The sequence below is a fragment of the Perognathus longimembris genome, chromosome 23 (genome assembly GCF_023159225.1).
Source record: "Perognathus longimembris pacificus isolate PPM17 chromosome 23, ASM2315922v1, whole genome shotgun sequence".
Lineage (NCBI taxonomy): Eukaryota > Metazoa > Chordata > Mammalia > Rodentia > Heteromyidae > Perognathus > Perognathus longimembris.
In genome coordinates, this window is record NC_063183.1 from 28264970 (window position 1) to 28277811 (window position 12842).

General features: G+C 48.3%; 1 protein-coding gene across 2 annotated transcripts in view; it reads left to right on the plus strand.

Annotated features, from left to right (window-relative positions):
* The window catches only part of Fbn1 (fibrillin 1), a 192885-nt gene that overhangs the window by 156417 nt on the left and 23626 nt on the right, over positions 1–12842 (plus strand). For both annotated transcript variants that reach the window (XM_048332978.1, XM_048332977.1), the window contains 6 exons: positions 1512–1637; positions 3645–3761; positions 4453–4581; positions 5761–5880; positions 7650–7775; positions 12535–12684. In XM_048332978.1, the coding sequence (XP_048188935.1) occupies positions 1512–1637; positions 3645–3761; positions 4453–4581; positions 5761–5880; positions 7650–7775; positions 12535–12684 (768 nt within the window). The remainder of the gene's footprint in view (positions 1–1511; positions 1638–3644; positions 3762–4452; positions 4582–5760; positions 5881–7649; positions 7776–12534; positions 12685–12842) is intronic.

Consider the following 12842-nt stretch of genomic DNA (forward strand, 5'->3'; position numbering starts at 1 on the left):
CCGAGCAGGCAAAGCCACCCAGCATCCCTTGGTCTTCCCCGCCATGTCCAGAGCAGAGGTTACTCGGGGAAGCCTCCTGTTAGCTCGGAAGCACTTACACGGAGTGACACCCTCTCCCCTGGGGCCTACATGTTGGCTTTTCATGTTCCCGGAAGATGTAGTAGAAACAGGAAGGATGCGTGTGGTGTCGGCTTACACGGATGGCGGTGTTAGCCCGTACTTGTTGGGATCTTGTAGTCCATGGTATGAAAATGAAGATGTTCGTCTTTTAACTCAGCAGCGAAGTAGTATCTCAGAGTAGTGGTTTTCATGTAAGAAGGGAGAAATCCTTGTAGAGGTAGCAAGGAGGTTGGGGGAATGGGGAGATGGATTATTCTGCTTACAGTTCGTTTCCAAGCGAGTTTCCTGGCTATTTTGTGCATTCGTGAATGAGACAACTCAGGGGAGCATGGTCAGATTTTCCTTGGGTTTCCTCCCCATTTTGCATTGTTTTGTGAGACCTCGGTGGGAAGAGGGTGTAGGAGCTGAACAAAAAAAAAAGCACCCCGAGGATCAAGACTTGTTTTGTTGAGTTTAAAGGAACATGTGCAAGGATTTAGCATTTTTGTCAACAGAGCTGTTGCTATCCGTGTTTGGAAAAAAAAAAACACAGAGCAGGAAAAGTGGGGACGTCTCTGATAGGAACCACAATACCTCCCCCCACCCCCCCACCCACCCCCCCCCCCCCCCGCGAAACCTGGCACGCAGCCCACACTTCCCTACATTTTACATGTAGTTTCTATTCCTTGGGAGCGGAGGGAAACAATTCCAGTCAAAACAAAGAATTAGCGATAACGAAGAAAGCCATTTCACACCATCTCGCACCCAGGCACCAAGCGGGGCCCAGTGAGTTATGGATCAAGGCCACACACCCAGCTGTGGGCCCCTGGCACTTAGGGCCTTTTGTACTTTCTTACCAAACGTTCATACACAGGACGGACCTCTGGGGTGCTCCCGGAGTTTGTGGTGCGGTACACTTCCCCCTGGAGGGAAAAAAGGGAATGCACTTGAGTTTTCCAACTGCCCAGCCTCTAGGATTGAAGACTTTTCTTCTGGAAAGGTCTTCATTTCCATCCTATTTTAAAAAGCTCTTAAGACATCTTTAAATGCTATCCTATACTTGGCAGCTTTCGGGCCTGGTGTAAAGTACTCCTCTCTGCCTGTGCTTAAAATGGAAAGAACTTAAGTTTTCTCTCCGCCACGTGATTTTTATTTGCATTCATACAAGCCCCATATCACCTTCGTGCCCACTTTGAGGCTGAGATCAGAGAGAACCTAAGCTCAGGATGCGAATCTGTCCTCGCTAGCAAATACAGTCCCCCCCCCCCCCCAGCCGAGGGCCGGAGAGGCTTCTTTCTAATCTCCTCCTGGTGGTGGTGGCCTTCCTTTCTGATGACTAGTCGGGGCTCTTCCACACATGCGTGCGCGTGCTCTGTGTAAGTTCCCACTTAAGATGAGGCTTCTATGTGCAGATCGCAACGAATGTCAAGAAATCCCCAACGTGTGCAGCCACGGGCAGTGCATTGACACCGTGGGAAGCTTCTATTGCCTTTGTCACACCGGCTTTAAGACAAATGCCGATCAAACCATGTGCTTGGGTAAGTATAAGATTGTCCTTTCTTTTCCTTCAGATCTGGAAGAACTCGTGTGCGCCTGAATTTGTATGAAATTTAACACTAAGTCTTTGCCATAATTATTTCGGTATTTACAAAATAAAAACACAGGCCTACAGTGGTGACTTCTTTGGCAATCTGAGCACAATGAGCTTCCTCGTTGATCTTCATTAGGCTGTCATTTTAGTAAAGCATTCATTTCTTGTGAGGCTGGGGATCTAACCCCCAGCCTTCCATATCTCGCCCTGTGCCACTGAGCCGCACCCCAAGCCTTACAGGAACCTTTGACTAAAGGATAAATTGAGAAAGACACTAGGATTCCAAATCACCTTTTATTACTGCTACTACTAGCCCATGACTTTTTTTTCTGTAAACTTTAGATGCATTCAGATTAGCGGGACAGTTTCAGCTTTTGAGTATATGAACATTCTTTTTTTTTTTTCCTCTCTCTTTTGGAGGAAGATCAATATTTTATACCAGATTCTCAAAGTCAAATTTGTAAGTTGTAGGAAGGCAGGACAAAAACAACGTGAAGAATTGTCTTTCTAGGTGAAAAGAGCTCATGATTTGAATTCCCTCCCTTGGTTTCAGTACTATCCGAGGGCTGACTTAGAGTAGAGTCAAGTCTGTAATCAGTCGGCTTCTCACTTTCCCTCTTTTCTTCTTTTTCTACTTTAAACCCAGAGCCACTAAGCCTTTAGGGGACTTTCAACCCTGAATCACTTTCACAGCTGGAAGAACAACAATGCCCTGGGTAAGCCTTTGGCTATCCCACATCCATTAGGGAACGTTCTCATAAACTTTTATTTTCTCCAGAGCCTCAACAATTTAAGTCAAAGCAGCACTCATCAGCCTTACCCAGCCTCCGCATCTAAGCCTGGCATAGCCGTGAGCCCCTGCCCCACTGTTGTAGCGCTCTCTCTCTTTTCCTGCCATCTGAACTTGCTGGAATACCCTAAGACAGGAAGAACCTTACCCGCTTGCTACCGATGGATCCAGGCAAACTCGCTGTGCCTTTGCAATTCATGGATTGCTCATCGTGCTTCAGCTGGAAGCTCCATTTCCCCCCACACTTATCAGAATAACCGTGGGGAAGATGATAACTTCCTGGGTCAGTGGCAAAGACAGCTTATCTTCATGCCCAGAACTGGAAAGGAAACCCAGTCCTTTTCCTTGGGTGTTTTCCTTGTTCCTCTTTCAAACCCACTGTAGCCATCTTCTTGCCTTTTTTTTTTTTTTTTTACTTCTTCTTAATATATTATATACCTACTCTTTTTTTTTTTAAAGATGCTAGATGCTACAGTGAAACGAGACAAAACATTTAAGATGCCAGAATAGCTTTAACCAAATAGCCAAAGAGAAAAGGCCACAGGCCAACCGGAAGACAAATAGGAGTGTTGAGAAGATCCAGTTGAGGGCACTGAGGTGCTGTGTGGGGGGGCGGTGGGGTCCCATCCACATTGGTGGGAGTGAGTTGGATGTTCCAGAGGTGACTGGGGAGAAGGAACAGGGCCCCCCCCCCCAAAACCGCAGGCTCGCCAGAGAGCTCAGTTATTTTGTTGCGGATTGCGGCGCGGTGCCAGGTGAGTCACTGCTTTTGGGGTGAACTGGAACAGGAATCCTCAAAGGTGAAGCTTGCCAAAGGTGGCAACGAATCAAGACCCAGACACACTCGGAATATTTTCCGATTTCAAGTGAAAATATTTGAGAAAAGTGGCAAGGGTGGAGAATTCTAGAAGTAAACAGAATAGAAGAATTCTTGCGCAGGTCCCCTTGTCCTCGGCTCCCCTGCGCCCCCGTGCCAGCAGAGGGGGGAGAGGTGTGCTCCTGAGGCCGAGCACACCCCCCCACCCCGCAGGACTCTGTGCGGAGGGGGGAGCATGCCTGGTGACTCTCAGCCTGCACCTGAGACCCCCGTGCTCTCCCCAATGGCCGTTAGCTTCAGGGACCAGGAAACTTCCTCACGTGGCTCCTGGCCTTTCTTCCTCCCAGACATCAACGAGTGCGAGCGAGACGCGTGCGGGAACGGCACCTGCCGCAACACCATCGGCTCCTTCAACTGCCGCTGCAACCACGGCTTCATCCTGTCCCACAACAACGACTGCATAGGTGCGAGGCTGCTCCGTCGGGGTCGCCCCTGGGCTGGCGGGCTGGGCTTGTGGAACCCAGGCTGTGCCCTGGCTAACCACTGAGCGCGGGACCTGAACGTCAAAGAACATGGAGCTGTCTGCCGACCTGCTTCACTTCAGGCTCTCTGGTTCACTGATGGAACGATTGATTGATTGATGGATGGATGGATGGATGGATGGATGGACGATACTTAGGTTTGAACTCAGCTTGTTTGTTCATGGCTGGTGCTCTGCCACTTGAGCCGCTCCTCCATCCAGGCTTTTTTGCCGGTTAGTTTGGAGATGGGAGTCTCCCTGACTTCCGCCAGGGCTGGCTTTGCACTGAGATTCTTCTGGACGCCAGCTTGCTGCGTCGCTAGGATGGCGGGCGGGAATCACCGGTGCCCTGCCGGTTTCCTCCCATCCGTGATGGAGTGTCCGCGTTTCCCTTCCACACATGGTGGGAGACAGCGATGAGCCCGATCGCGCACTGAGCCAGCGGCTGATTTCGTGTGCTTCCAGTTGTACTCTGGAAGGACGGCATCCGCTAGCCAGTGTCAGCTTTGAAGAAGCTACGGGAAGCTCAAGGCAAAGGCTGGGAGCTCCCGGGGCGAGCGAGCGCGCGGGATTCCGGGCTGGCACCGTGGCGGGCTCGCTGCGCTCCTCGGTCTACAGCAGAGATCTCTCCACAGATGTGGACGAGTGTGCGACGGGGAACGGGAACCTTTGCAGGAACGGCCAGTGCGTCAACACGGTGGGGTCTTTCCAGTGCCAGTGCAACGAGGGCTACGACGTGGCCCTGGACGGCCGGACCTGCGTGGGTGAGTGGGCGCTGCGGGACCCCGACGCGGCCCACGGAGACGGCAGTAGCCACTTACTGGCTTTTTGTAGTTGCATTGGGGGGTAGGGCCCCCCTGTGTTGTCTAGCGCAAGCCTCAGAGTGCATTCCACCCCTGCGCCTCCCGCCAAGCGCCGGCGCCCCAGCTTCTTTAGGAGGTGGGAGAGGGGCCGTGGCGCTAACTTCTTGCCCGATGTCAACTTCCTCAACGCCTGGGATTACAGGTGTGTCTCCACCGCACCGGGCTATTGCTTTTTAAGTACTGTTGTTGGCTGTACTGGGCTTTGAACTCAGGGCCTCACGCTTGCTTAGGCAGGTTCTCTACCACTGAGGCATGTTTTAAACCCTATTTTTTACACACACACACACACACACACACACACACACACACACGTGCATCCATATCTTTACCTCTTATTTTTTTAAATTTTTTAAATTTTTGGCCAGTCCTGGGGCTTGGACTCAGGGCCTGAGCACTGTCCCTGGCTTCTTTTTGCTCAAGGCTAGCACTCTGCCACTTGAGCCACAGCGCCACTTCTGGCCGTTTTCTATATATGTGGTGCTGGGGAATTGAACCCAGGGCTTCATGTATACGAGGCGAGCACTCTTGCCACTAGGCCATATTCCCAGCTCTTTACCTCTTATTTTTTAAAAATTAAGTTTAGTGACAACCACAAAAAGTTAAACTATAAATACTGATAAGACAAACAACTATGATTCTTATTTTTTTATAATCCAAAACACCTGTGTGGTACGCTCTTACAATCATTTGAGCACCCTTTAAAATCTTTATACACACTTTTCACATCTACACATTTCAGAAACTATTCCATCGGTGACGAGTAGAATAAAATATGATTGCTGCATTTGCACTTGGGAAGCTGATGAGACTTGAGTTTTGTTGAGCCATTTATTTTTTTTTAAGTTTTTATTATAAAATTGATGTACAGAGAGGTTACAGTTTCATACGTTAGGCATGGATACATTTCTTGTACTGTTTGTTACCTTGTCCCTCATACCCCCCTTTGTTGAGCCATTTATTTTTCTCTTTGGGAGACGTTGGGGGGGGCTTACATTAGCTTTATGAAGTTTATTTGATTCCCGTTTCTGGGGAAGGATGCCAGCGAGGACTTCTCTCTCTCCTTTGCCCTTTTCTTTCCAGATATCAACGAATGTCTCCTAGAACCCGGGAAATGCGCACCAGGAACCTGTCAAAACCTGGACGGGTCCTACAGGTGCATCTGCCCCCCTGGCTACAGCCTGCAGAATGACAAGTGCGAAGGTAGGGGGACGGTCCTTGTGCGATTTAGAATTTCTAAAATCTAAGTTCTTATGGTATAAGGGTCTTCATTTTGAAACAGCTTATCCTGTGTCCGTGATTCCTTTCTCCTGTGCATTTGCACAGCTTGCCCAAGCGCTTGCCGCTCTGAGGACATGCTCGACTCGTACATTTTTAAGTGGTGAGAGTTTATACTTAAATGAGCTTCCATAGCTAGTTAGAATCTTTATTTGTGGGGGGGAGGCCAATACAGGGGTTTGAACTCAGGGCTTCTCAGCCCTCGATATAGATGAGAAATTTTATTGTCTATCCACTTTATATCACACTCAAGTGGTGTGATCTTTAAATAGAAACTTGTATTAATCAAAATTAAATGTAAAGCAGTTTATTAAAAGTGTTATTTTTATTAAGAAGGTGCCTATAGGCTACTTTCCACTTTAAGGATGATATTCAAAGTAACAATGTGTATCAACCAAAAAGAAGCACTTGTGGATTTTTTTTTTTAAAACGAGAGTTAATTTTCCTTTTAAGAAAAGGTTGGATGTGGGGGTGGAGGGACTGTGGGAATGGAGTAATTCACATTCATTCGTTGAACACTGGGAACATGATCCACTTGTAAGTATAACCTAATAACATGGAGTGATGAAGAAGATAGGAGTTTGAATTGTGCAAGAGGCTAATCACTTTACTTTCCACATGTCTGGAATACCCATTATGTGGTATTTGTAATATATAATGCGAAGTCAAGATAATAGAGTTCCAAGTTTTCCTAAACTGGAGCTTTGGGGAAAAGAATGATATAAGGCAACATCGTTTTGGTGTGGGCAGAACTCTTTGCACAAACAGAAATAATGAGAGTCCCATGACCCAAGAGATCTTTAATATTTGTTTTCAAATATTTGCACCCAAATAGTATGGCTCAGAAGTAGGACTTAACCCCTTCCTTCACCACAGAGTTCTGCCAAAGTCAGCAAGGAGTGGGTGAATATTGGACTGGCGTGCCTATCCTTTTCCCAAGAGTAGAGAGATTATGGGATGTACTGACCCAAGGAAGCCAAGGTGCAAGGGGAAAAGGCCAATGTTAGTAATGAAGGCAGGTGAGCAGGCCTAAGCTGGGATTCCTCCAGGCAAACCAGGACACATGGTGACCTAAGCCGTTCACAATCCACCGCAGGCCACTGGTTGTAGGAGCCAAGAGGTATTGACACATGAAGAGAACAGGTTGCCATCCTGTGCATCAGGTCCCTGGTAACTGCAGGGGGAAGGCAGGCTGTGATTACAGCCATCTCTAGGAAGGTAACTGTGAGCCCCCGGAAGGATGAACCCGCAAATCTGACCTACGAGTCTCATCTTGTGCCACGTCTTTCGCTTGGACTCTTTTGTGCTTATTTTCACGAATATTAGTGTCCTTATAAAATGGTTTTGGGGCTCGAGTGTGGAGTACTGGGAAAAGCTCTGGGGATGCGTGTAAGGAAATGCATTTGGTTCAGAGTCTAGATCATGCACTGAGGTCAGTGTCGGGGTGTCTGTTTATTCTGCGGTGGTGAGCAGGGTCTCTGGAGTGGAATCATTTGACTGATTGGCCAGGCAGTTCAATTCCAGCCCGGTGAGATAGATTTGTCATTGCACACAGCCTACAGTGCAGCAAAGTGTCTCCATCCTCTCAAGAGTGAGGAGACACATAGACACACTGCACCGCCATATTCCGCATCTGCTCCTTGCTGGTGTCTGCCTGCTGTCCCGGCTTTGTTTGACACCTGTCATTCTTCTAGATATTGATGAATGTGTGGAGGAACCAGAAATCTGTGCCCTGGGCACGTGCAGTAATACCGAAGGCAGCTTCAAGTGCCTGTGTCCAGAGGGCTTCTCCTTGTCCTCCACGGGGAGACGGTGCCAAGGTAAGGCCTGCGCGGACCCCGCTCTTCCGTTACCCCGTGTTTATTTGTCGTGGTCGTATGCTTTGCACATGGCCAAACTCTGAATCCTTGTGAACAAGAAGATGAGGTGGTTTTAGGTTTTGTTTTGTTTTTATCCATTTACCCAGAGGTCTAATTATTACCATATGTCCGAAGGTTCATTTCTTCTTTGGAGGTTAAAAACTCATCCATCAAGTTACCATTGCTTATACAACCTTTGTCTTGGCATTTCAATCTCTCCCTTGTCCCTAAGAGCACAAATGCTGGCCAGTGGGAGATCCTTTTGAGCCACTGAAACCCCAAAGTCTTTGGGGGAGAGCTCAGCCACAGACTCCATGCTTCCAAAGCAATAATGTGGATGCATGTGGGTGCAAACCTAGACCTTCAGAAATCCTAAGTACAGACTTACCCACCCACCCCAGCGAAAGGTGCCCAGCCCGTACCTGACGCGGCCTCCGAGGACACGGGAGGATAAAACAGCCAGGATTCTTGGTACTGTTGTCTGCTTTAATAATACTTGTCCAAACTGTTCTACTGTGAATTTTCAAGGGTTTGCCAGACTGACTTTTAAATAAAAGAACAAATTTGAAAACACTCTGAACCTAAACCCAACACAGTGTGTTATTAAGGCCCCAGAAAATTGCTTAGACCTTTCTAAACAATGCGATTGGTATGTGTCGATCTACAAACTAGCTTAATGAGTTACACGGGGGAGCAGACCCACAACACATTTCTTTCATCCTACCAGTGTTTGTTGTTGTTATGCTGCTGTTGTTTACAGATGGTGTGTGTGTGTGTGTGTGTGTGTGTGTGTGTGTGTGTGTGTGTGTGTGTATTTGCTTCCTTCTTAGCAAATCGGTACTGGATATCATTTAAGAGTATACATTTTAGGTTTGGGAACCCAGTCCTGTCTTTTCGTCTAGAAGAATTCATTTATTGTTTTGAGAGCTAGGTTTGCTCATGTCAAGCTATAATAATAGCCACCTGACAAAATTTATTTTGACAGTACTAGGGTTTGAACTGAGGGCCTTTGTGTTTATGAGACAGGTACTCTACCACTGAGCCATACCTCCAACTCTGTTTTATGCTAGTTATTTTTGAGATAGGGCCTTCTAGTCTGGGCTATTCCTGGACTTTAGTCTACCCATTTTATACTTCATTGTAGCTGGAATGTCAGGCACATACCACCATGCCCATCTTCTGCTGAGGTAGAATCTCGAGGACTTTTCTGTCTGGGTTGGCTGGAACTGCCAGGACAATTTTTTTTTTAATAGAATTTTATATATGACAAAGCTTTGTTTCAGAGTTCACGGAAGGCTTCATTATTATTATTCCTAGTTAACGTTTTGCTTTTTAACTAGTCATTTTGGAAGCATGAAGGAGAGAACTGAGAGTGGTTAGCTCCACTGAGCTCTGGGGGTAGTGAAGGGCTAGAGCTTGCTTCAAAGAGCTATTCTGTGTGTATGGTGCAGACCAAGCCCGATACATTCCGACTCCTACTCTCGCGTCTGTGTGTGCTTTTGGCTGGGCCTGGGCTTGGAAAGAAAGCAGTGAGAAACCAGGTGTGAATCTGCCGATGTGGCAGGCCAGAGGAAACTCCAAGGCTATTAATTCAATTTGCACTGGCCTGTCACAGAGCGAGCTAATGTCGCAGGAAGAAGCAGCCCAGCTGGGAGCAGCCCTGCCGCGTGCTCAGCTCCAAGGAGCAGAGCCAGGGCGGAGGAATGCGAGCAGGGAAAGTGGCTTTCGTACTCCCAAAGACATCTCAGAGGTCAGGAAGGGCTCCGCGCAGATGGGCTGGTAAACGCTCCTCCCGAGAGCCCTCGTGTGAGTCCACGCGGGGCGTGGGGCCCTCCCAGTGCTGGGCCCCCACAGAGCGATCCACCGATTCCGGAGAAAAACCACAGCACGAGCAGATCTCCTACCGAGCACAGATTTTTGCTACAGGCTAGAGACCAAAACTTGGGTTTTTTTTTTTTTTTTTTTTTTTTTTTTTTTTTTTGGCCAGTCCTGGGCCTTGGACTCCGGGCCTGAGCACTGTCCCTGGCTTCTTCCCGCTCAAGGCTAGCACTCCGCCACTTGAGCCACAGCGCCGCTTCTAGCCGTTTTCTGTATATGTGGTGCTGGGGAATTGAACCTAGGGCCTCGTGTATCCGAGGCAGGCACTCTTGCCACTAGGCTATATCCCCAGCCCAAAACTTGGGTTTTTAATAAGATGACAAATCAGGAGTTAGACCCATGAAGTAAGCACATCCTACAGACACACGGGTTCTGTTTGGAGCAGCGAACGCCATGGTACTTGTGGCCACAGGCCAGTGCCGGAGACCACAGGTGCAAAGCAGCCGCTCCCACTTGCCAAGTTCAGTCAAGGGAATTTGACTTGAAAGTTCATGAGTTACGAGTCTCTGCCTAAATGTAAGATGTTTTGTTTTCGAGGTGGAGAGAAGATAGAGTTGGGGTGTGGAGCAAAGTCAGCAAAAGAAAGGCAAAGAGAAAGGATTTTTAACACATTAGTAGTATAATGAGTATAATCAGTAGTCTAATGAGTTTTAAAAGCCTGGTAGGCTGGGTATGGTAACGTGTGCCTGTAATCCCAGCCGCTCCAGAGTTTGAGGTAGGAGGATTGCTGGCTAAGGCCTGAGGGAGGCAAACTTGGGACCCAATGTGGAAAAACACGAATGCCAAAGGGTTGAGAATGTAGATCAAGTGGTAGGGTGCTCGCCCAGAAAGCATGGCAACCGGGGCCTAGGGGAGGGTGAAGGAGAAGCCTCTGTGAAGTAGAAATGTAAAGGGGGTTAATCTTCAGTATAACGGTTGGGACTGATTTTTCTGAGTAGCCATTGAATGACATCTTAAGATAGCTGTACAATACTGATGAATATAAAACATTACATTTGAAAAGGAGCTTGCAAAGTAAAACTAACCAAAAGCTATCCTCCAAGAAATGAAAATTGGCAAAATTTGGAAGTTTTTTTGTGGTTTTTTTTCTTGCCAGTCCTGGGCACTGTCCCTGAGGCTCTTTGTGCTCAAGGCTAGCGCTCTATCCTTTGAACCACAATGCCACTTCCAGCAGTTTATTGGCGATTAAAGTCTCATGTACTTTTCTGCCTGGGCTGGCTTTGAACCATGATCCTTGGATCTCAGCCTCCTGAGTAGCTAGGATGACAGGTGTGAGCCACTGACGCAAAGCTTTGAGGTTCTTTTCTTAGAAAGGCAAACATTCGGGTGGCTGGTCTAGGGGTGTGGGTTCAAATGGTGGAGCGCCTGCCTAGCAAGCTCAAGGCATGTTAGCAAGACATGCTACAGGACAAGGACTGTCTTTGAGCATTGTCGACCTTCAGAAGGGCCATTCATTGAAGTGCCTGCTTGGAACGAGCCCCACACAGGACGTGGAGAGATAGCAGAGATGATTTATCTGGAAGAGTTGAGCAAGTTTATTGGGGAAGCCAGTTGACTCTGACGTACAGAACTTGGTAAATAAGTAGGTGGGTGGGTGGGTAGGAAGGTAAGTAGATAGGGAGATGACAGGTAGTATTTCTAATCTGAGTTCATGAAGGCTTTTCTTTTGCGATACCAGATCTAGCCCCTCTTACTTTACACGACCTCCTTTGTCATGGCATTAAACCCGGTGGGATTACTTGAGCAGAAGTGGACAGGTGGCTTCCTAGCTTGAAAGCCAGCGATGGGAAAGAAGAGGGAAGGCAGAGGTGGTCAGAGCCAAAGAAACAACGTGTCACAAAATAGACATGAAACCATTTCCCTAAAACTTGCAGATCTTGGCCTGTGCGTAGTGAAAGAGAAATTGTGCAAGGCTTTTTGGAAGTCGGGTTTGAAGAAAAACACATTCCAGACCGCTGCATGAGCTCACTTCTCAGAGCACCCCGTTTGGTCTTCAGGACATGGAAAAGTTACTTTCCAAAACCATGTCAACTGGTGTTGGACAGTTTTATGGCAAAGAAGACCCCATCTTCTTGGAGTCACCCAGCAGTCCTCAATACTAGAGAAATCCATATAGTCTTTGGAAGATTGTTCAACTTGCACCTCCCCACCCCCCGCCTTCCTTTCTTTCTTTCTCTGCTGTGCTAGAAACTTCTGAAAATTTAACCGTGAAGTGGATGTGCGTGCGTGCGTGTGTACGTGTGTGTGCATGCGGAACACTTTCAGAAATCCCCACCTCCATTTGGGGCCCAACAACTCCATGAGCGCATGAGTCCCTGATCCGGTGGCTGGCCCTGGTGTCCTTTCACCAGTCCCCACCGTTGTCTTGCTCTATCCCCGTGTTCTTTTTGTTTGTTGTTGTTGTTGTCCTGAGGGGAGGGGCAGTTCCAAGTCTCCGAGGACACAGCCCACAATCATGCATGATATCGCTAGTCGGGGCGGGAGGCCTCCCTTATCCGCATGGGCTTGCTAACAGTTGTCCAAAATCCAAGTAAACAGTTACCAATGACAGAATCTGGCAAGTGATTCCATCCGTAACTGTTCTAATCCTGAAGTCACTTGTGAGAAACTCTCAGGGTTGGATTTTTATTATTCACATCAAGTGGTTCCGAAATACGGGCCCAAATGAGAAAGTTAGAGCCACGTGGATATTTTCCCGGGAGTTTCATGCGCGGTTTCCGCTCGGTTCCTCCTGCCGTGTGCCGTGGGGAGAACACGCGTGACGTGCGGGGCGTTTCTGTGAGTGGTTAGACCGCAGAGGTTCGCCGGGGAGCTGACGGAGGGTGCCGTGACTCTGTTGCAGATTTGCGAATGAGCTACTGTTACGCCAAGTTCGAAGGAGGGAAGTGCTCCTCGCCCAAATCCAGAAACCACTCCAAGCAGGAGTGTTGCTGTGCCTTGAAGGGAGAAGGCTGGGGGGACCCCTGCGAGCTGTGCCCCACCGAGCCCGACGGTATGTGTGACCTCGCTTTCCCCTGGTGTCATGCCTGGGAAGCATATCATAGTATAGGCCTTGATGACAGTAAGACAGGTGCGTTGTGAATCCCACTGGCGTGCTTGTTAACCACTGCTTCATCTCGGGACTAGTTGGGTTGTTTCCAGCTGCGAAAC